Consider the following 24933-nt stretch of genomic DNA (forward strand, 5'->3'; position numbering starts at 1 on the left):
AAAATAGATAATAATCTGTTATGGTGACTGGTGAGTTCATAATGATGTTTTACAAGGGATCCTGGAGTAACACTAAGCACATACAAAGTCAACAAATGGAACTTTATGTAAACTTGAGCAGAAACTAACAAAGCAATATGTGATGTGGTTTAAAAAGAAACGAGAAATTGCATTTCCAAGAATACGAGACAGATACCATTTAACCTCTCCTCCCTCCCCCAACAGGATTGGGGGGTGGGTAAGATTATACACAATAAAATTGTTGGGAAAGCATCTGCAATTTATGAATTGATAACTGGTAGAAGAAGAAACAGTTTTGTCATACCGAGGCACCTAATAAAGCCGTGTAGACATTACTAGTCATAAGCCTGTTTGGTGCTGCTTGGAGTGCCTTTTGTAGAGAAAAAAGGAGAAGAGAAACTTTATCATCAAACATGGTACCACCTGCCTCATACAAACTCGGAAGGTTGCCAGTCGCATCTGGAGGAGCATGTAAACCAAGTTTCAGATGTCCTGATGTAACTAATGCACCTAACAGGCCAATAATCCCAACAACAATACCATCACTTTTGTCAACATTATAGACATTATTCCTTGCATTGTCAGCACTTATAGAAAAACTTATACCACCCAAATTTTTTAATAAAGGGTTCTCAGAGACAGAGGTCATTCTCTCAATGCTTGAAGGTGTTGAAAAACCAACAGAATTGCCACTACGATTGAAAGATTCAAGGTCAAGTTCCTTTTCTTGCGAAGTCAATTCTTTTTCCACTGGGGATCCTACTACATCATCCCCATGACTGTTTTGCACCACCTCACTACTATTATCTATTCCAGATCCTTGGGAAGACAATGTTACGTCATCCACAATTGAAGTGTCTGGGTGGTCAATGTCTCCAGCTTTTGCTTCCCTCTGCAGTAGGACAAGAAGTGTTTCTATCCCACCACATGATATAAATGCTTCGGCAAACGTCTGGGCCCTAGATGTATTTGGTTGTACCACCAACCTGTAGATCAGGTGCAACACCCTGGCAACCTGGATGAAGACAATTATAGGAATAAAATCATCAGAAGTTAGCTCACTCATCAGAATTAAAATATATGCATATATTGAGAACTTCCAATCCATATAAAAACCTTGTATACAATTGGGCTTGTTTTTACTCTATTTGTGCTTTTGATTAATAATATTTCATTTTTTTCCGATAAAAAATTGTTCTAGTCCATTTTCAACTAGTGGGTGGAAGTGCACAAGACAGTTAACAAAAAGATTTAAAACTCGCACCAAAACAAGAATGCTTAAAGAAAAACAAATCGAAAGAGGATGGAGAAGGTCGAGGAATTGCTCACTTTATTCATCAGACATTTTGATCCCCTTTCACTCTCACCTCTCCTGGTTTTGGCACAAGAAAGGATGCATGAAAGGAAATCAAACAAAAAAGTGGTACGAGAATCTCCAGGAATTGCTGTATTTATAATTATATGAATTAGCTAAGCATTTGAAAGCATCTAGAGTTACGATATCACCATGTTCTAGGTATATGCTCCTTTGTGGCATTCCACCTAAACATATTAAACTTTATGAGAATAAGATAGAAATTTAAGAGTGAGTGTGTGTGAGAGTGAGAGTGAGAGTGCAAGTCAGAGTGAGAGTGAGAGAGACGATCTCTCTAAGAAAATATCTCAGCCACATACATTGACAATAACAAATGAATCTTGGAAGAACCACAGTGATCTCACAACCAAACCAAGCCTTACGTCCCATCAAATAAGGTCGGCTACATGAATCCTTCTTCTCCCCGCAGCCCTATGTTAGTGAATAGGTCTTGGACAAGGGGATCCATTCTCTCCATTTCTTTGAGTTTTTGTAATGGAAGTTCTTAGCAGGTTGATCAACGAAGAAAGCAAGGGGGTGTGTGATTAACAATTCTGAAGTTGGTAGAACATGGAGCGAACCGGTTTCAATACGACATTTTCTGTGACCAGAAGAAGAACAGCTGAGCTATCTCAAAAGTATTCTGGTTTGTTTTAAGGTTTGAGATATCTCAAGAGTGTTTGATTTGTTTTAAGGTAGTCTCAAGCCTAAAGATGAATGTGAGGAATAATAAAATGGTCCCAGTCAGAGAGGCATAGGCCCCGTTTGTTTTCAGAGGTAGAATGGAGGGGGTTAATAGTGAGGGGATTGATAGTGAGGAGATTAAGTAAAATTGTGTTTGTTTTGATGATAGCTGTTAGTGTAGGAATTGTTAAATTATTTTTATATAAAATAATAAAACAAATAAAAAATATAAAAAATTAAATATTAATATTTTAAAAAAATTCCCAATATATAAAAAATAAAAATAAAATAAAAAAAATTCTAATCCCCTCACTATTTTTCTAATACCATCTCTATCTCCTCCATCACAATCCCCTTTCCAAGGCCTTTACTAATGCCAAGGGATTAGGAGTCTCCTCCCCATCTCTCAAAACAAACACCCCATATAGTAGTCCCACCTCACTATCAATCTCAATCCCCTCTCTATAACCCCAAACAAACGGGGCCATAGGGTATTCATGGTTTAGCAAGTTGTTTGAGCTTTCTGGTGGACTCCTTTCCACCTTAGTCGAGGCTCCATTGTGTTTCATTTCCATCTTATAGTTTGGGGCTCCCCCTTGGTTATGCATTCAAAGTTAAGACAGAATCAAAAGTATCATCGAACTACTAGAGAGGAGATTGGTGAGTTTGAATTGGTAATATTTTTTAAAGGGTGGTAAGCTACTCTTATTAAAAGCAGCTTTTTCTAGCTTGGCAATATATTTTGTGTCTATCTGCACACTTCAAGTGGTTGTGGCAATTGGAGACTTCACAAGGAATTTCTGTGGTAAGATCTTCGCAACAGATTCAAGCATAATTTAATGGATGCAATTTAATGTACTCTTTCAATCAAAAAAGGCAAGCTGAGCATACGTAAATTTGTGCACATTGATAAGGTTTTATGGGGGGAAGTGACTATTGGCATAAGTATCACATCTTATTGTTAGTGGAAGAGAGTGGTGGATTTGAAAAAGAGAAAGGTTGGACGTCTATGGTGGTTAGGAGATCATATGAAGTGGGCTTATAAAAAAAGGTTAGTGGAAGAAAGTGGTGGATTTGAAAAAGAGAAAGGTTGGACGTCTATGGTGGTTAGGAGTATGAAGTGGGCTTATAAAAGAAGGTTAGTAAGATTTGATTACAAAGAGAAATTTATAGCTGGTCAGAGCCAATGAATTTTTTTACACATAATCTATGATGCGGGGATATACCTCTCTCAAAGGCATTTCTAGAGTAACATCAAAATGCAATGTAAAAAAGCTGTAGTCGCTAATTACATGCGGCTCACAAATTCTAAAGTTGTAGATTCAATTTTTACCTCGACAATTTGGGAAAGAGCAATTTTATACTCCCTAATTGGTGTTGCGTGTGCACGAAGGGAGAGATAAGTCAATTATCTATTACTTCATTACAATGTGGCCAGAGGTTTGTGATGTTATTATCTATTTTTGGGTAAAATATGGTGATTTTAGATTTAGTACTCCTCTTTTATGAGTTAAGAGAGAGGATTGCCACTCTAACAGGGTGAGAAAAGCATGGATGGTAGCTCCTTTATGACTTATGTGGTCTATTTTTGTGATAACTCTTTTTCTTTTATTGATTCTACAGGGGGGTTCAGTTCTGCAGGTGGAATATAGTTTTGAGCTAGCATATGCATCCAATGTACAAAGGTTGCACCCTTAGTACCACTTTTTTCTTCTTTTTTTTGGATAAATAAGCACCCTTAGCACTTTTAATTTGAATGTCATTATTATATTTATAGTCAAACTAAGCAAACAATTTAGTTAGAGGTGTGCATTTTGAATTTAACACCCCAATCCCAAGCAATAACGATATGGTCCACTTTAGGCCAGGCCCTTAAGACACTTTAAAATGTGTTGTTATTGGGAAAGAATGTAAACACACTTACATAGCCCTCGAACTTTTCCTACCTAACTGACATGGTACTGGATACTGCATTCCCCCCACAGAACAGCATGTCCTCATGGAATCAAGTATTCTCACCAGGATTCCATAGGTGGTTCATACAGATTTTAGAGGTGGCTCACACCATGCCCTTCACTACGCAATGCAGCTCTTCAATTCGTACAGCACATTGGTCTTGCATAACCTAACATGGCCCACACATCGTGAGGCAAGTGCCCTGATACCAATTGTAGCGCCCCCATCTCAAGTAATAATGATATTGTCTTATTTGGGCTAGGCCCTCACAGCGTTACATGTCCATACTAGGGAGGGATATCAAGTCACTTAAATAGCTTAGAAACTTTTCCTACCCAAGCGATATAGGATGGAGTATACTTGGTGCAATAGCACTAGATGCCCCAGATAGATCGCTTCCTTGTTTCTTCGGAATGGGAGGAGCACTATCCGGATGTGAGTCAGTCATGTTTTAAAAAACCTACATTGGATCATGTGCCTATCCTTCTCGATTGCGTTGGGTTATCCAGGGGTTCGAGCCCTTTCCACCTTGAAAATATGTGGCTCAAGGAGGAGGGTTTTGGGGATATAAAAGGAGGGTAGTGGAAGGGCTATAGGGCGGAAGGGTCCCCAAGCTTCTAACTTGCTAGGAAGATGGAGATGCTTAAGGAGAACTTGAAGTCCTAGAATAAGGAGGTGTTTGCTACGTGGAGTACAAATTGTCCAAAAGGCCCTTTTAGGAAGGTGTGGGAAGTTGCACCTCTTCATGTTATGTGATGTTTGTGAGCTGAAAGGAATCAGAGATGTTTTGAAAGTTGTGAGAAGTTCTCATTGTGCCTGAAAGGCACTTTTTTGGTTTCTCTCTTTTTGTGGATGAGGGAGAGATTTCCTTTTTCTTTTTGCAATTTTGCGGACTTTTAGGAGGAATTGTACATCCATGTGGATACATAGGTGAACTTTTTTTATTTTTTTTATTTTTTATATACATCTTGTGTACAGGTCACGCCCTTTTTTGCAGCATTTGATCTTTAATTAATCTTACTTTTCCCACAAAAAAAAAAAGAAAAAAAAAAAAAAGCAGTGTTGGGCAAGGCGAAAGTTAGAAGGGTTGGCGAACACAGCAAGTGCTATTGCCCATTATACAACCTGATCACATTACTAGGGGGAAAAAATTGCATCTTACTATGTTTTACATTCTAAATTTTGCTGTTTTCTATCTATTTTCAAATTTTCAATGTAACTCATAATTCATGATTCCAAAAAGAAAAAGGGATATCAACCCCGGATATCACCTCAATCAGAATAGTATATAAAATTAAAATAAATAACAATGAAAATAAAAAGAACTCAACTATGTATAATCCTGCCTAACCCGTACACATTATATGTGTATGTATATTCTACAGTGTGTCATTACCTGATTGGGTTGTGGACAGTCAACCATGAACCCCAGTAAACAACGCACATCATCCGTAGCCAATGAAGGAGGAGCTGCTACTACTAAGAGTTCAATAACCACCAACAGTTCATCAACTAAAGCATTCACTTCGCCAACAGGACGAGGTACCTCATTCAGCGAAAATGTATTTACTGAATCATTCTCACGAATAGTCCAATAGCATCTCCTGCAACCATCAAGAAGCATCTGAATAGCATTAGCATCTCGCATCACAGATGACTCCGTGATAACCATATCTGCAAGTGATGATAAAAGCTTCTTTTGCAGTCCATAGTTGCATAAACTCCAAATTTTCAGATCTAGAAGTAGTGTGCTAAAAAGCTGCACTCTGAGAGCATGGTTATATTTCTGAGATTGGCATAAAGCAACAACTGCAACAACAAGTCCCTCATCTCCTACTCCATCATGTTTTCCAACATCAAGAGAAGACAAAGTTTGCAGAAGATAATTTAAAATTCTTGACAACACCTCAGGCCCTCGTGTATGGCACAACTCTTCATTGTTTCTGGGGTGCTGAATGGCCATTGCAATAATTCTGAATATTGGAGCAGCAAGAGTCGTTGTGGCCAAAGACAAAGAAAGGTTCCCTTGTTGTGGTTCCAAGCTGTTTTCATGCACATTGCTTACTGTCAGCGGAAGTAAAGACATGGGACCTCCATAAGCCAGTGCCCACAAAGTCTCTACTGGACGCATTCTTGTAGCAACATGTACTTGCCCAAGAACCTCAGCAGGTCTTCGAAGCATGCCTGAAAGTAAAAGCATTATTAAGGAAAGATAATATTTGGCAAAATTCCTCATGCCATGGCAGCAGAGTAGAAAACAATACAAATTTTTTGAAAAGGAGTTCAAGGCTTCATTTAAAAATATACTCTGTTAATCATTAATATATATATATATATATATAATATTTGAACCCATATCGATATCACTATATCCTCAGAAAAAAAAAAATTAATCATTGGAAGCAGGCAAATGGAGAACCAAAAACACATTGTGAAAAAATATATGAATTTATTAAATTTAACTGAGCATATAGCCCCTGATAGAGTTGAATGGCCAAAAAGGATTCATGTAACCGACCTCACTTGATTGAGACACAAGGCTTAGTTTGGTTTAGTAAAAGCAATTTGTGATTTAAAAAATGAGGAAATAGAAGAGAATAACAAGCATGGCACAATGACTTGGGACAAAAAGAATTCTCGCATGTACACATCAAAATCTACTCACTGCGTAGCACATGTTAGGCAACATTGGGCTTGCTAAGGATAAACTATACACACTGCACACCAAAATTAAACATGATTCTAATTGATGGAATGCTAGAAAATTAAAAAAAAAAAACAAATAACTAAAAAGGAAAAGAACAGATTTAGGAACCTGCAGCACCACTAGGGGAAGCATCTGGACAGAAACGGCCACTAAGTAAATTAGGATGATAGAGGAGGTGAATGCATCCTCCAATTTCTGCATCCAAAAGTGCACTTTCTTCTGCCATACTCTGCACACGTTCATTTGTCGCTAGCCATGGCAGCCCTGCCCCATAACCAAAAGAAGGCAGCACATCCCCACCTCTAGAAGCCAAACTTGACATTCTTTCTGGACCAATTGGTTCCTTAAAAATGTATATAGGCCCCATCTCAGCAAACAAAGGGCACTGACGCCGACGCCGCTGTAAACCAGCTATTGTAGGTGGAGGATTAGTCCCAATGCAGCAAAAAGCAAGTGGCTTGGAGATTCGTGGGAAATCAAAAGGACGGCTTTCATACAAGGATCCATCAATGTACAGCTTCAGCTCACTCTCTGCTTTCCCAATTAACCCCTGCTTACAAGTATGCTCCAGACCCACAAAATACCAACACTGTGGCTTGAATGCATGAGTAAAATGCAAGGAAGCCTTCTTTCCCCTACCACTACCAACTTCAACAACCAAAAATTGAGCATGGAAGTATGCCTCCATCCCCTGATTATCAGCAGATAAGAAGCTGAACAGCCGAGGCATGTGTGCCGTGCCTTCACCAGCAAGTGCACTGGCAGCAGCAGCTGCTGACATGGCTGATGATTTCCCTGATTTCGCCGCAGCTGCAGCAGCAATTGCAGCAGCAGCAGTTGCAGTATTCAAAGTGTCTGCAAATGATTCAATGTAGATCCATGTTGCAAATGCATATCCATTAGTGAATGGCCAGCGGCTCTCTCCTGGACCAAGCAAACCAGAGCTTTCACCATCGAACTCAAATGTACATGCTGGACCCCTTGATTCCTTTCCACCAATGGCCTTTTCCAAAGCAAGCGTTAAACGAGTTGCCCATACAGAGGTAATAGTTTTTGTGATAACTTGAAACCATCTATGCAGATCAAATACACTTAGAGAATGCCCAGCTAAGAACTGAATACAATAGCAAAGAGGAGTTCCATCCCATTTCAATTGCTCTGTTGAACCAACATCCTCAACAAATATCTTCTCAGCTGACATCAAAAGAACTCCCAACAAACCAGCTGTAGAGCACATTGCTCTGTTTCTTGTGCAGGCACGCAGTATAGCGAGTAATCCTCTAACCATCCGAGTCCTGGGGGACATGTGATCCTCCATATCCCCCTGCCAAGGAAGCCAAGGAATAAGCTCACCAGCTACAATGGCAGCTCTGGAGTTTAGCATAACACTAGGAGGATTGTTATCCTCGTCCTCCTCAAAAGATTCAACACCTCCCATTGTAGCAAGAAGCGAATCAACTACTAAGAAAGCAATACTCTCAGCCTCCTCTCCATTTCCAAAACTCACAATACCACTCACAACATTCTTCAATTTGTCCAAGCTTTCAGGTTTCCCCATAATAGCAGAATCCACTAAATGCAGAAGCTCTGGAGAGACATTTGGCATCGCAGGTTTAGGCCTAGGCTTTTGCGGCGAACCAACAGGAGAGTGTCCACTATCCCGATAAAAATACAAGCCAGATTCAAGACTCGCTGAAGAGGAGGATTGTCTAATGTGAGAGGCGGGTTGTCTCTCAGCCCCAGGGCTTGAACTATGGCAATCATGATGCACCCCAGTAGCCGGGGGAGAACCAAACTCTGAGTTAAATTTCCCGGCTGAATATTCATCTGCCTCCTCACTACCACCAGATGAGTGTCTCAAATTATCGGAACTCTGAGATTGAGACAAATCCCCATGACCACCCTGGTCTTTCAAAGATACCTGCTCAAAGTGGTCATCATCCGGAACTATAGTTACAGAATCAACCCCTTGCAAAACTACCTTACTTTCTATACCATCTTTGTTGTCATCGGAGCTGTTGGTATCTTCTGTATGATATGTCCCTAATTTTTCATCTACACGGTTACCTTCTTCATGATTATTTAAATCCTTCCCAGAGATTTCTCCCAGCTCTTGTGTTTCTTCCTCTTCCATGATATTATTGCTATGGACTTAACCTAGTAAATCAGCATACAAACTATTTAACACCTACAACACCTGAAAAAGATAAAACAATGAAATTTAAGACCACCGTAATCACTTGAAAAAATTCCAACAATCAAATAGAACAGTTAGCTGACATACAAACTCCACAACTAATATAAGCTTCTTCATAAAAAAAATTACAAACTTAACAAAAATGGGTAATCCACGAGAAGCCCATCATGATTTGGTTACCAAAAGTGAACCAACCAACATTGAAAAATATAACATTCCCAAAAAAACTGAATTCCCTGGTTAATTACATTTATTGGTACAACACAAAGCAAATCTCCTACTCTGGGTTTTTTCAGCAACCAAAGATACTTTATTCGAATCGGATCGATTTTATCCAAAAAAAATACTCATTGAAATATCAATTTAGTTGCAGATCTTGCTGTAGCATTAAACATATTCTGTCATCAAATTATAGATCATTATTCACATTTTAAAAGCAACCCATTATACATCATATCAAAATATAAACATATAAACGAGTAGAATCGATGTGCGGATCAGAACGAAAGTAAAGTAAGAATCAGAAATAGAGAGAGAGAGAGAGAGAGAGAGAGAGAGATTGAGGATTGGTGTTACCTTTGGATCGGAAGAGAGGGTGTGTCTGAACGTGATTTGGATAGATGGTATTGAAGGTAGGGTGATTAGCGATAATGGCGAAAATGATGATTTCGGAATCGGAAGGGGAGAGAGAGAGAGAGAGAGAGAGTGATCGAAATAGAAGGCGAGTAGAGAGCGCGAGAGAGAAGGCCAGAGCAACAAATAGAGCCTCTCTCGCCTAGTCAATGCCCATCGCTGATTAGTATGTTCTTCAATTTGCTATCTCCACTCCATTTCTAATCTTCCAAGTTCTAACAACCTAATATTATGATCTCTCTTCTTCTTTTTTTCACTTTTTTTTCTCTCATCTTCTTTTTTTCACTTTTTTTCTCTCAAGGTTGTGTTTGTTTAGCTCAAAAAAATTATGAAGTGATTTGTCTAAAAAAAATAAGGAAAATTTACTTATAAATCTCATCCTAACAAATAGTGGTCCATTTAGTTCTAAAAAGTTTTTTAGGAAAGTTTTATAGATCAATTAATCGCATTAATTTTGAAAAAATAGATTTAATATATTATTTACAAATTAGATTTACAAGTATACTCTTATTTCTATTATATTCTCTCTTTTTTTCTTTTGTGCTAGAAGGGTATGTACACAATATATGGGAATCAAATTTGACATGAATTTTTATATAAAAATCTTTTTTATTTGGGAAACATTTTAAAAATAATACAAAATTGATTTAAAATATGAGATTATTCAAATATTTCAAAAGGATGTGCGATTTTTCAAATATTTCAAAAGGAGTACAAAAACTATTTAGTAAGTTTTGACAAATGTATAATTTCAAACTGTAATACTTCAATATAACACTCAAATGTAACACTAAAAAAAAATCTTAGTGTAATACCCTAATGTAACACATAAAAAAACTTCTTCCTGTACTTTTTCCAAACATAATACTCCAAAAAAACTCCTTAGTAGCTCTAATCTAACACACAAAAAAATTCTTTATTGTAACACTCTAATGTAACACACAAAAAAACTCCTTAGTGTATTTTCCTAAACGTAATACTCTAATATAGCACTTCAAAAAAACTCCTTAATGTAACACCCTAATGTAACATATACAAAAATTTCTTAATATAACACTCTAATGTAATGTATAAAAAAAACTTCTTAGTGTACTTTTCCAAAATGTAACACTCTAATATAATATTCTAAAAAAACTCCTTAATCTAACACTCTAATATAACACAGAAACTTTTCAATGTAACATTCTAATGTAACACACAAAAAAATACTTTAGCGTACTTTTTCCAAACGTAACACTTCAATATAACATTCCAAAAAATTTGCTTAGCTTAATACTTTAATGTAAAAGCTCTTTTATGTATTTTTCCCAAACGTAATGCTCTAATGTAAAAAATAATAATTAAAAAAAAATCTTAGTGTACTTTTTCTAAATGTAACACAAAAAAGAAAAAAAAAGAATGTGAGGTTCTTCAAACCATTCCAAAATGAGTACTGAGAGGGATTTATAATTGGGCCGAGCTAAGGGCTTCTTTATGAGTAGGGCCGCACAATGAACTGGGGTAAGGTTTGACGTAGCCCGGTCTTAGAGCTAGCTAGCTTGACCCAGGCGAAGTTTGGACCGAGCTATGGATTAAGGAGCTTGGGCCTTGCGTGATCGACCTCATCCTGGTTAGCCCGGTGAGGGATTGCTGCAGTTAGCTCGGTTTGAACAACTAGAACCGAGGTGTACTTGGACGGGGACCGAGCTAGGCACTGCGTACAGAATCACCGAATTGAGTATGTTAAAGGGCAAGTGTTAGCTCGGTCATCCTGTCATCTAACCGTGGTAAAACCATTTCACATGGTTTAAGCAGTGAGGGGAGTGTTGAAGGATAAGCATTATCTTTCAGGAGTGTGATTCCTAGAAGGACTCTACTTGGAGGAATAAGAGTCTTACTAGGATTGTGCTATGCGGAACCTATAAAAGCTCACAATATAACCTATGTAGAGGTAACACAACTTTGATTCCCGAATACACAGAGTTTTTTTCTATTTGCCTATTTTGCTGACTTAGGCATCAAAGAGGTATCCGGCACACACCTGTCGACTAGCTCACGTTTGTGTTTTCGAGGAGTAAAGCGACGACGTTTGAAGGAGCGCAGACTTGATCAACAAGATTATACGAGAAGATTATTTCGTGCTTGTACAATTGGCGTCGTCTGTGGGAATTCCAGAAAGAACAAAACCTCTTGATCGAATTTTCCTCTCTAATTGGAAGCAATGGCACACAATGAAGACTTGCCGCAATCAGCCATTGATAGGCAAACCCCGGAAGGGGGTGGGAGGTGTGAAAGTTTGCCTTCTGTCCCTCCCATGGAGGATTTGAAACCCCAGCGACAGAACCCCCGGAAGGATGCAAGGGGTAGGCGGGTTAACAGCCCCCGTCGCTCTCAAAGTCCTGAAAGACTGAGGTGGAGGATGGACCCTCACAAGATCATGTGAAGGAGCAGGACGAATTAATAAGGAGGATGTCGGCAGACATGGAGTTGATGAAATGCCAGATAAAAGGAAAAAGGGTGGCGACAGGAGAGGGGCGCAAAGGCAACACGCCCCCTCGCCACTCGGAGGATCGTGATAGGCATACCACGCCATCGTAAGCAGAAAGTAAGAGCTTTTGAACAGGCGACACTCAATCAAGGACTTCCAGGACTCGTTACTCTAGGTCTGAAAGAACGAGAATTGAGAAGTCATATACTGAGGGAAACACCTATCGGCCCTCACACACACACCAGACGTCATCTAGGCACACGGAGTTGCCTAGGTCATCTGACTTGCGAACTGTGCTTGAAGAAAGGGCACGATGGAAGGAGGACACCAGGGCACGCGACCCGCGCAGAGTTTTAGCCCTTCAGCGGTTGGCCCCTCGGACGCATGGGAGCGTCGAGGTAGGAATGCCAATACCTCGTCTTACTTACGAACCAACGGACAAAACATTAGCAAGGTTACAGAGCTCGCCGTTCGTTCTGGCAATAGAGAACGCACCACTACCTTCGGGCTTTCTCCAGCCCAAATTCACTACTTATGAAGGGAAGACAGACCCCTACATGCACCTAAGCCACTTTTGCCAAGTTATGGCAGTATACCGGCGGAACGAGGCCTTAACGTGTATCCTATTCCCATCTAGCCTGGGCGACCTAGGTTTAACTTGGTTCAAAAGGCTACCAGAAGGCAGCATCACCTCATGGGCACAGTTGGCAAAGGCGTTCGTGACTAGATTCAAGACGAACACCAAAACACCAGTAGAGATCGACCAATTACTCTCCATTGATATGGGCGAAAATGAGACGTTGAGGTCCTACAACAGTCGCTATTGGAAAACCTTCAACTAGATTGGGGATTGCTCTACGAACCTCGCCATTGCACAATACAAACGGGGCCTGCCAGTCGGCAACAAATTGAGGGACTCGATTACTATGACTCCCTCTCTCACGATGGAGGCCTTAATGGAGAGAGTACATCAACATATTCGCGTGGAGGAAGATGGCACCCATGCTAAAACAAAATCTGGCATAGCAGCAATGCCAGATAAAAAGACTATGGCAAAAGTCAACACGGTAGAACAGCCAAGCAAGAATGAGCAAGGCAGGCGGCCCAACAGAGAGGACCCAGACAAAAGGTGGCTAAGAGTTCGCACTGCCATTACCACGGTGTTCAAAAAATTGATCTACCGAATTCTCAGTGAAATACGTAGTGAACTTTTCGTCCGATGGCCAGCAAAGTTGGGAGAAGCACAAAAAGACTATGACGAGAGGTCCCGGTGCACCTTCTATGATGAAAAGGGGCACCGCACTGAAAATTGCACGCCGTTGAAGCAACATTTGGAGGAGTTAGTGGCAGCTGGGCACCGGGACCAGTACATAGAAGGAGGGACACAGCCAGCCCCCCAGAACCACAACAACCCAAACGAAATGCCAGTCGACGCCCCACCTCAAGGCGTAATTAACGTAATACATGGATTATTCGATCCTGAGCGGGTATGTGAGCTCAGGGGAATGATCAAAAAGGCTGAGCACTTAAGGGAAGTATTAAGTGCACAACCTGCCATCAAAAAGGGGAAAGAAGAGGCTACAAATGTCATATCTTTTTCAGACAGAGATTTAGCAAGGATATATTGTCCTCACAATGACACACTGGTTGTCACTCTACGCGTCAAGAATTTCGACGTTAAACGGATTTTGATTGACCAAGGAAGCTCATGTGAGATAATGTATTACGAAACCTTCAAACAACTGAAATTTGAGGATAAAGACTTGGCACGTGCAACATCTCCTTTGAACGGATTCAACTCAATACCAGAGTGGCCAGTGGCCAAGATAATCCTCCCAGTCAAGGCAGGAACCATGACGAAACAGGTGGAATTCTGGGTATTGAAAGTCCCTTCCACTTACAACATTATCTTGGAGAGGACATGGTTGCATGCCATGCAATCGGTAGCATCAACCTACCATCAAGTATTGCAGTTCCCTAACGAAGCCGGAGTAATTGAAGAGGTCTTTGGAGACCAAATTATGTCCAAATAGCACTTCGTCACAGTAAATGGCAACCGCGCTGCAAAAGGATTTGTACAGATGGTGGAAGAGCCTGAGAGCAATGAACTGTTTACGGATGTTGGCAAGGCAGTGGAAGACTTGGTACAAGTAAGGATAGATGAAAAAGACCCAGAAAAGTTCTTTTTGCTCGGCTCGTCTTTATCCAGCACTGAGAGAATAGAGGTTATGGAATTCTTAACCTCTAGCATCGAAGTGTTCGCCTGGACACCGTATGGCATGTCTGGCATTGACCCAAACTTCATCTGTCACCAACTGAACGTCCACCCAATTGCCAGACCAGTTATACAGCGCACTCGCAGATCAGCACTCCACCATGCCGAGATAGTGGCAGAAGAAGTGGAGAACTTGCTGGAAGTAGGAGCCATTAGAGAAGTGCACTATCCCAGATGGATCTCCAATACCGTGGTAGTGCCAAAGAAGAATGGAAAATAACGTGTCTGTATGGACTACAAAACAGTCAACAAGGCATGCCCAAAGGACAGCTTTCCCCTACCACAGATAGACCAACTGGTAGACCTGACGGCAGGACACAATCGACTTAGCTTCCTTGATGTGTACAGAGGTTATCATCAGATCACTATGTATGAACCAGATTAAGAGGTCACATCCTTTACAACGCCTAGAGGATTGTACTGTTACAAGGCCATGCCCTTTGGTCTAAAGAATGCAGGGGCAACATTCCAACGAATGGTCACCAAGATATTTGAGCCATTGTTAGGCAGAACAATGGAGGCTTACATAGACAACATGGTGGTCAAGAGCAAGGATGAGAAGGACCATCTCAGGGACCTATGTGAGATGTTCCAGATTCTAAAGAAGAACAAGTTGTGCCTAAATGCATCAAAATGTGTATTCGGCGTAAGATCGGGCAAATTCCTAGGCTTTCTGGTGACTAACCGAGGTATAGAAGTAGACCCCTCTCAGATCAAAGCAATCCAGGATCTTGAGAGGCCTAACACAGGCAAAGAGGTGCAGCATCTCACTGGCCTGACAGCCGCGCTCAACCGGTTCATAAGTCGGTCGTCAGACAGATGTCGACCATTTTTCCAAGCATTAAAGGCCAAGTTTGAGTGGGATGAAGAATGCGATCGCACCCTAGAAGACCTGAAAGAATACATGTCTTCTCCACCGTTGCTAGTAACCCCAATACCTGGAGAAGAGCTCTTTTTATACGTAGTAGTCTCACAGCACGCAGTCGGCGCAGCGTTGGTCAGAGCGGAAGGAATCCAACACTTGCCCATCTTTTATGTTAGCAAAACCTTGCTGGGCGCAGAAACTAGGTACCTACCTGTAGACGTCCCCGAACGCCCCGAGAGAAACGAGTCCCCCGTTCCGTTTGATATTGGGCTCACTACAGTTCGGACTCTCAATTTGTCACGGTTCTAAATCTGAACCAAAGAGTCCAAATCCGGCAAATCGTTTTGAGAAAATAGATTTTGAAAGAAGTGCCAAACATGGACTGCTTTGCCAGATACAGAGTCGCCACCTAAATATTTTATTTTGGGGAAATTTAGGAAACGCTGACTCGTTTGCCTAAGGCCACGTGTCCGTCATCACCAAAGTTGCCTCGGCTCGGGAACTTGGGTACGATTGGGGAAGGCCACTTCGTGAGCACCCCCGCTCGCCCGATCAAAGATCGGCCTCTACTAACCATGATATCTATTTTTGAAAACATTATGCGTTCTTATTCCGGTTATTAGCCTAGATTTACTATGTGATGCGCACAGTATACAAGTATAGACTGGATCACCTGAATTGGAACAAAACATTTCATGTTTGTTTGTTTGAAAATGGTTTGATGGTACTACCCGCAAGTAGGCTAAGACGTGGATTTGCCACCCTCAGGTGGGCTTAGAAAATATGATTTTGCCACTATCTAGTGGGCTTAAAACACACAGTGAATGAATTGTTCCAATCCAAATAACCCAACCTTCACCCACAGGCATTCAGGCAGTTATATCACATAAGCAATTAGCCTCATGGTAAACATGCTATCATGGCAGTCACTCACACGCATGCAAGGATGCTAAAGCATAAAACTTACCGAGTACTCCAAGTCAAAACAGAAACTAATTAGAAATCTATGTATGATCCTAATTATACAGAAATGCCTAATGCAACACATGTAAAAATGCAACTATAGCAGGCTCGGCTATTCTAGACATGGCATATGAAATGCTACAACTAACATGTATTTAACTTGGAATTGAAAATACGATGCAGTTAGTATGATGCGCCGAGCCCGGTGCATGCAAGACAGATGAATGAATGCAAACATGCTATCATACTGTATGTTAATTGAAACATGCCCTAATCTAACCATCATAAGCGGGTAAATAAAAAGGAGAAAGACGTGGGGTTGAAAGACATATATCACACACACGCACACTTATTACAGTTGTGCCCTCGCTCGGAGGCTCCGAATAAATAATATACAGTCCCAAATGAATATTACAGTCCAAATATGTACAAAACCCTAATTAATTAACAAATTAAATTAGGAAAGCAATAAATTGGCATGCAAGCCAGGGACTGCCTCAACTCTGCTCCGGATGATGGATGATGCATGCTTAAGTTGCCTTGTGCGGAAATCCACTGCGGTGCCCCAATTAGCCTCTGTTTGTAATTATTCTCGGGATGCGTGCCAAGATTCGGAAGGCTACTGATTTCTAATTTGCTGCAACAGAGAGCAACAAAGGGGCATGGCAAAGTATTTTCACATATGTATGCATGACTACTCTTCAGGGAGTGTAGTCCTCGATCCTCGTGCCACCAATTACGCATCTCGGTACATGATGGCCGAGGAGTCGATTTGCACGACTCAATATGAAATGAATGCACATATGGACACAACAAGGCGTAGACTCCATCATGGATAATCCGGAGCGTCGGCGACCAAGAATTGAGACACGTTCCGTCACTCAAAGTATGAAACGTACCTCGTTTCCCGTGTTTTGGCTAATTCCTATCCCAAGCACAATGCAATATGCATGACATGCATGAATGCAACTAATATACAACCTAGCATGCACAATGCTATGAAATGGCATACACAATGCACGATGTAACATGGCATACACGATGCTCTAACATACAACCTAGCATACGCAATGCTATGAATTGAAATGGCATACACAATGCGCAATGGACTTACACCAACATGAGTGGACCTCAGCCACACTCACATCGGTAGCCATTAGATGAAAATGAGACACTCGAGATGCGTGCACGCATGCACGCAAACCGAGGACCGAACCCAAGGCATAGCATGCAACACTAACAGGGTATGGCAAGGCATGAAACATGGTATGCAAACATGCAAATTTTAGTGCTGAAATATGATGGAAAACAGCCCCGAAACATGGAAACATGGCACCCGATGCATGGAACGAACCCGAAACACAAAACTAAGCATATGCATTGGCGTATAGCTATACAAAACATGCATTATTTGATCATGAAGTATGAATACAAAAGCAAGACAGTCCTAAAAAAAGCATATTTACAGTTTTAAGAAAGGCCAAAAAGTGAACACAAATAGGGCTAAGTTAACATGCAAAATGGCCCCAAAAAAGAGATAATGAAGCAAGTAGCAGCTGCTGGCCCTAAATGGCCAAGAGCCCTCAACAAAGCTGAAGAGGGGCTCAAAACATGGTATTTTACAATTAGTGAACAAACCTAAAACAGCGCACATGCAAGCTTAAAATACTATGCAAAATAAGGCCTAAAGAGAGGTTTAAACACAAAGAGAAAAAAGGGAGCTTCAAACATCAAAAGTCCCTTGATCAAACATGAAGAGAGGGTCAAAATAAGGCTATTTACAGTTCGGACCAGAGCCCAAAAACACAAGCACAAGGGGATAACAAAACATGCAAAAGTAAGGCCAAAAGAGGGATGAAGAGGAAAGTGACAAAAGGAAGCTTCAAACAGTGAAGATCCCTTCAACAATGTTGAAGAAGGGCTCAAAATAAGCCACTTTTCAGTTTATGACCAAGCTCAAAACAGTTTTAAAAAGGGCCTAAAATACTATGCAAGAAAGAGGCATACAAGAGAGATAAAGAAGCAAGTGGTAGCTAGGGTCGGAGCCCAAAAATGTAAGCAAGTATGGCTTAGATATAAAACAAAATAAAGCACAAAAGAGGGAGAATGAAGACTCACCCTTGTAGACCAAGCTTCAGCAGCTCTTGGCTTGAGAAAAGGTGCTCCTAAGCTCTGGAAAACCAGTTCCAAGTGTAGGAAAGGATGGTGGTGGTGTGGTGCTATGTGGTGGTGTAGAAAGGGGTGTGGGATTTGGGGGGTTTTGAGGGTTGGAGTGCAGAGAGAGAGATAAACAATGTAGGAGGCTTAGACAAGACTTTCTAACCCCTCAAATGGGAGCTGGAGGGCCTGGATATATAGGCAAAAGAGGGGGAAAAAGGGGGGGGAATGGAATTCAAATTTCTCCCCAAAAGTTGGCCCCCCCGGGATACAAAATCTGGGGGGAAACAGAGGGTATTTTTGTAAAGTAACTGGAGAGAGGATCATGGCCGGCCGATTTCCTAGGGTTTAGGTGGCCGGTCGGCCTTCCCCATGGCCGGTCGGCCAAGGGTCAAAAGGGTTAATGAAGGTTAATGGTCGGCCATGCCAAAAAAAAGGCCTCTCATGTGTGCACAACACAACCATGTGGTCAAAAACTGGAGAGAATGAACCAGGAGAGAGAAAAGGCCACTTTTAAGAGAGGTTCAAAAGGGTCACACACAATTACTGGTCGGCCATATGATATTGGTGGCCTCCCAGGTGTGTACAACACAAATATGTGGTTTAGGGCAAGAAAAAGTGGCCTTAGGGTGGTCAACATTGGCTTTCAAGTGGGAAAAACGGGCGACGGAGGGCGATGGAGGAATAAAACATGGTCGTCAGAACAACTGCTGGCCTTCCACCTTTCTACGACCTTCCTAACAATGAAACAGAGGTCCCTGCCAAAAATGAACTCAAATCAATGCAAAATGGAGGTTCGGGGGCCGAAACACGCAGCCCGAGGCCCCGAAAACTGACTGTTAGGCACCGGGAGTGGTGTTCGACCACGAAGTTGGTTTTTCGGACCGCAGTGTCCTTCAAAAGGGAGTAAATAAGATGCATGCCAAAAACTGGAGCAAACGGAGGTGGTTAAGCGGTCCCGAACCAAGGCACACGGCCAACGGCTCCGAAAAATCGAAAACCGGACTCCAAACGGGCAAAATGGCCTACGACCACGAAACGTAGCCTACGGCCACTGAGAGATGATGTACGAGACCTCTCTCTCCCTTCTGGAAGAGAAACAGAGAAAACCGAGCCTGGTTCACGAACCGAGGCAAAGCACGCAAGAGCCCCGAAGTCCGGAGGCAAGGCTCGCAGCCGAAACTTTGAAACCTCAGAACGAGCACAATATGCAACATCACCAAGCGCTCAATCGGTGACGTCTGAGTCTTAAGGTCGGTCAAAAATGGGATGTCTACAGTTGCCCCTCTTTGACAGAACTCGGAAGTCATAAGTGACGGGAGTGAATGTCAAAGCCCAAAGACGACCCATTTTTGACAAGGCCGAAGACTTGGACAAACAAACAAAATACCGATAAATAAATGGTTGTGCCCGCAGGCTGCCTACGTATCCCTTTGCAAGCAATCAAACCAGCGTAGTTCAGGGGCAGGATGCAGATGATATGCAGGAAGACTTTGATAATTGGACTTATACGCTACGCGAAGTCGGTTTTGAAAGTTGGACTTATACGCTACGCGAAGCCGATTTTGAAAGTTGGACTTATACGCTACGTGAAGCCGGTTTGAAAATTGAGGATTCATGCAATGTACTGTAATGTAGTGGCTAAAATGCAATGTAATAGCTAAGAGGTAAAGGTACCTTACATGGGCGATTGGCAATGACTTACCTCATGCTGCTGGAGATCTTTCGCTTCTTCTTGGTTGAACTGCAGGTATTACTTTTCTCCCTGACTATGGTCGCAGCTTTCCCTATTCTCCAACAGGGTGACAGACTAGGTTGGATCAGTATCCAGAATTGAGGTGCATACAGATGCTATCTCAATCTATGAGGCTGCCATACAGATTTCAAGCCGAGGATATACCTCTGGGTATTTAAACCAGACTTTAGTCTCGGAAATCCCGAACCTTTGTGTTCTAGGCATGAGCCATTCGAACTCTAGTTTCCACTGTCTCAGTTGGTCTCTTAGGAGCTCACCGCAAACATAGGCAGGTGGCTATACCAGACCACGGGAAGTCGTTCGGGCACGACAAACACCAAAGGAATTGCACCTTTAGAGGGTTTAAGGTCTCCTAGACCGGGGAGTGCACAAGACAGTGCGAATAAAGATGCAGGATTTAAGGTCTCCTTAGACCGGAGGATTTAAGGTCTCCTAGACCAGACAGTAAAATAGATACGATGTAATAGATGTGGTGCAATAGATGCAAAGGGTGAACACACGCCAACCACGCTGGACTCGTGAGTGGAGGAAGAACAAAGAAAATCAAATCAGGAGCGCGTTCCACGCACCCTAAGATAAATTCCAAACACGCTGAAATCGTGTGAGGGAAAAGAACACTCTAACCACGCTGAAATCGTGAGAAGTGGTCCGAAAACAATTGCTCAAGTGCGCACACAACGCAACTAGAGATAAAATCTAAACACGCTGAAATCGTGTGAGGAACGGGACACTCATACCACGCTGAAATCGTGAGAGGAGGTCCAAAACACAAACCGCCCAGCGCGTCTACAACGCAACCTGGGATAAATTCTAAACACATTGAAATCGTGTAAGAAAGGGGACACTCAAAACACGCTGAAATCGTGAGAAGAGGTCCGAAAAACCGCTCAAGTGCGCACATAACGCAACCTGAGATAAAATCCAAACACGCTGAAATCGTGTGAGGAAGGGGACACTCAAACCACGCTGAAATCGTGAGAAGAGGTCCGAAAACAACCGCCCAAGTGCATACACAACGCAACCTGAGATGAATTCCAAACACGCTGAAAACGCATAAGGAATGGAACACTCAAACCACACTGAAATCGTGAGAGGAGGTCCAAACAACAACCGCCCAGGTGCGCACACAACGCAACCTGAGATAAAATCCAAACACGCTGAAATCGTGTGAGGAAGGGGACACTCAAACCACGCTAAAATCGTGAGAAGAGGTCCGAAAACAACCGCCCAAGTGCATACACAACGCAACCTGAGATGAATTCCAAACACGCTGAAAACGCGTAAGGAATGGAACACTCAAACCACGCTGAAATCGTGAGAGGAGATCCAAACAACAACCGCCCAGGTGCGCACACAACGCAACCTGAGAAAGTCCCGGAGGACAACGATTCTAAATGCAGCACGGCGCAAAAGGATATAAGATATCACAAGATGCAAATAAACGCAACAAGTGCGATGATACAATACATGTTACAAGCAATGTAGAGCATGATGTTTAGGGAATGCAATGAATAGACAAAGCGGCACTCTAGAAAGCACCTTATGGAGTGAGTGGCGGTAAACCGCTTTACTCTGATGGGGAACGGTACTCAGGGAGAGCACTTCTGATCGCCATTTTGGCTTGAAACAATGAAACAGTCAACACAGTATTCTGTTCAATTTGAACACACAGCTCGTATCGGCATACTGCTCATTCTGAACACGCAGCTCATAACACAGTATTCGGTTTACTCAGCACACAGCTCAGTCTGAACAGACAGTCCGATCTGAAAAGACGGGATGTAAAAACGGAACCTGTAGAAGTTGAAACAAACTCGGATGCTCCAAATTTTCCCTCTTTTCTTTTGCTTTGCAGTCTGGAACCCGTATAGCTTCAGATAGGTCCTGGTTTTACTGTTCTCACATGACCTGGGTAGAACCCTGCGTTTTTTTTTTTTTTTAAAAGAACAAAATCTTGTTTTGCACAAATGTAGAGAACGACACGGCACTCCTAAGCACAAAACGATTCATTTTGAAATTGAGAAATGAATTCTTAACCGGGTATTGAGCCTACAACTTACCACAGCCAAAAAGACTGAACAACGAAAAACAAAAGGTAAACAACCTAAACACATCGAGACACACTCGGAACGACTCAAAGCAAGAATTGAGACAAACAAAACAAAAGACACGACACACAGACGTGTTACCAAGACGAGAGACCTCTCAGTTCGCGAGGAGCTAGTTTCTTCGGGTATTGTTTCCCACCCTTTCTTATTTGTGATTCTCACATCACTCGGCCCTCAGGCTCGGCTTTTCTCACAAAACCCTTTTCCTCACTTTTTCTCTCAACGCACATCTCTTTATTCTTTAATCTCTCATTTTTTATCCCTCCCCTGGGTGGTTGATGGATAAACAAGAAGTTGCGGGCTCTTGCCCCTAGCATTCTGCTAGATTCTCTTTCTTCTGCGCACAACTAGTGAATTCCTCCCATAGAGGAATTGCACTACAACTGGGTGTGTAGCAAATCTGCAGCTGACATCGGCTGTCGATGCTCTACCGGGGAGTTTGGATGTGGTTAGATCTGCCCAGATGAGGGAGTGAGATATCTTGATCCATTCCAGTTCATGCTTCGCACTCGGCTTGATACCTCGTTGCTTGGAGGATGAGAGAGCTTTCAGCTCCTTTGTTGACAGATTCAGTTGTGCCCTTTTCTAGCAGGGAGAGTGCCCTTCTTGGCCAGTATGGTGCCCTTTCTGGCAAATGCACTGACAACGGGGGGAAAGACAGGAAGCCTGACTCAACTGTGCCCCTAGTTCATTATTTTGACCATTTTTTGTTTTTGACATTCTGCTAAAACAATTTTGACCAACATAAGAGTTAGATTAACACACTTGTTCGATTTTTTATTTGAAATCATGCAAGTCAGGTTATGAGCACTGAAAATTTTCCTTTTTTGGGTCCAAGAAATGGTCTAGTTTGGGAAAATGAAATAATTTTCGAGAAATTAGTCAACCTCAGTAAAAATTTTCAAAAACTATTTTTGCAAACGGCTACTGCTCAACGAGCACGGAACCTACTCTTGAGATGCACAACCTCATATCTGAAGGAAAATTGCCTCTTGCCTGAAGGACACTGCATGGCAACGGAAAGTTGCCCCTTGTTTGAATGACGCCGCAGCATACTGAATGGCAATAGAAAGTTACCCCCTGTTTGGATGGTGCCGCAGCACATTGTAATCAGTCCTCAGAGTGACGATTATAACCGAACCCTCGGATACAGAGAAGGCAAAGATGATCAAAACCATTACATGGACACAGTTAATTTGGATTGTTTTACGGCTGGACTTCAGAATGAAGTTGCCTACGTATCCCAAAGATGGGAATCAAGCCTTACGTAGTTTAGGGGTTAAGGTACACTCGGGTATTAACCTCTCCTTTTGCGCTCTAACTTTTGCCAAGGCCGTCCTTCCAGGTTTTCAACCTTGCGAGCTTTGTTTTTCTTTTCATTTCTTTTCATTTTTTTTCTTTTTCTCTTTTTTTTTTGTTCTTTGCATTTTTTTTTTTGTTCTTTTTGTTCTTTTTCTTGCTCTAACTTTTGCCTGGGTCGCCCTTCCGGGTTTTCGGCCCAGCGAGCTTCTCAAGGGTAAAAGTGTAGCTTGGTCCATGTCAAATGGTTCTGAGATCTCGAATCCGTCTGAATCCAAGAGAGTGGCTGCTGTTCGCTGGCGATATAGGAGTCCATCCAACGGGGGCTGAATTTGCCCCTAGTGTTGTGGATAGGAACTTGGTTGTCCTTCAGCAATGTCTTCTTCTTTCCTCCCTTCTGGGGTTTGGCATTCTTGTCGATCTTTGTTGATTTGTGGAATGATCCGTCTTCAGCTCTTCGAGCACAATCTGGCATCTTTCGCCCCTAGTTCGAGTGGTGCTTCTGATCTAGCTTTGAAAGCTTCTTTTGACGACATCTGATCTTCTTGATCTGACTTCCCTACCGCTAATTCATGGGCTGCTTCGACTCTGGCCACTCAGGCCTCACATTGTAGTTGACCGTTGAACGTTCTGAATTCAAGTTCAAGGTTTTGAAAGCAGAGGGGTCGAGTCTCGAGGCTGAGAGCGATCCTAAGCTGCACAATCTCAAGAGCGATTCCACACAGGTCGTCGCAGGATCGCGCAAAACATTTTTTGAAATCTTTTAAGAAAGCGACCAGTCGCTCGCGCTGAAGACAGTATAGAATCAATCTGGATCAAGCTAGGATCCTTCCCAGTACTCACACTAACAAGCATAATCTCAATCATTAAGGGCTTAGCATGCCTCTCTTTCTCTCAATTTGATCAAAGTTTTACAAATCCCGAGGAATTCCTTCCTCTTTGTTTTTATCACAATGTTCAAAAGGTTTTGAAAAACCTAGGTCAATGCAATGATCTTCAAAGCACAGAAAACAGGTGAAAAGCACTGTCGTTTCATTCAGAACTTCTGGCACAACTGGCACAAGGCAGAAGCGAACACAAGAATGTGAAAATCACTGCTGTTTATTCAAATCTGTTGGCATTACTGGCTCCAAGACAGAAACAGGCTCAAAAGAAAGCAAAAAGACAAACACAAAACAAAACAGCGATGCCCGAGGTAACACCCCCATAATCACCTGACTCTAACAAAACAAGACTGACTTGGTACAACAAGACAGACCCAATTGACTCAGTAAGAAAAGACTGACTCTGTACAAAATAGCAAGACTGACCCAATACCCAAGTCAGACAGTACAAATTAACAACATTCGCAAATGTGCTCAAAACAGTGCATGCCATTCCTACGTCTAGAGTTAATCGAGCGCCACTCGCAGCTGGTTCATCCCCCGATCACATCACATTATCCCCCAAGTTCACCGATCTAGTGCCGATAGACTTTGCAGGACCTGACGC

The 24933-nt window shown here is 42.1% G+C and overlaps 1 protein-coding gene across 2 annotated transcripts in view; it reads right to left on the minus strand.

The window, feature by feature from the left end:
* The window catches only part of LOC114293925 (WD-40 repeat family protein / beige-like protein), a 53171-nt gene extending 43317 nt beyond the window's left edge, over nt 1-9854 (minus strand). The window contains exons 1-4 of one of the 2 annotated variants that reach the window (XM_082916648.1): nt 9496-9854; nt 6831-8919; nt 5412-6199; nt 326-1036 (exon numbers count right to left, since the gene is read on the minus strand). In XM_082916648.1, coding sequence (XP_082772774.1) covers nt 326-1036; nt 5412-6199; nt 6831-8856 — 3525 coding nt within the window. In that variant the 5' untranslated portion in view covers nt 8857-8919; nt 9496-9854. The remainder of the gene's footprint in view (nt 1-325; nt 1037-5411; nt 6200-6830; nt 8920-9495) is intronic. The other variant, XM_082916649.1, reaches the window with a different exon arrangement.
* Between the last annotated feature and the right edge of the window lie 15079 nt (nt 9855-24933).

The sequence above is a fragment of the Camellia sinensis genome, chromosome 2 (assembly GCF_055761805.1).
Source record: "Camellia sinensis isolate YWXY chromosome 2, ASM5576180v1, whole genome shotgun sequence".
NCBI lineage: Eukaryota > Viridiplantae > Streptophyta > Magnoliopsida > Ericales > Theaceae > Camellia > Camellia sinensis.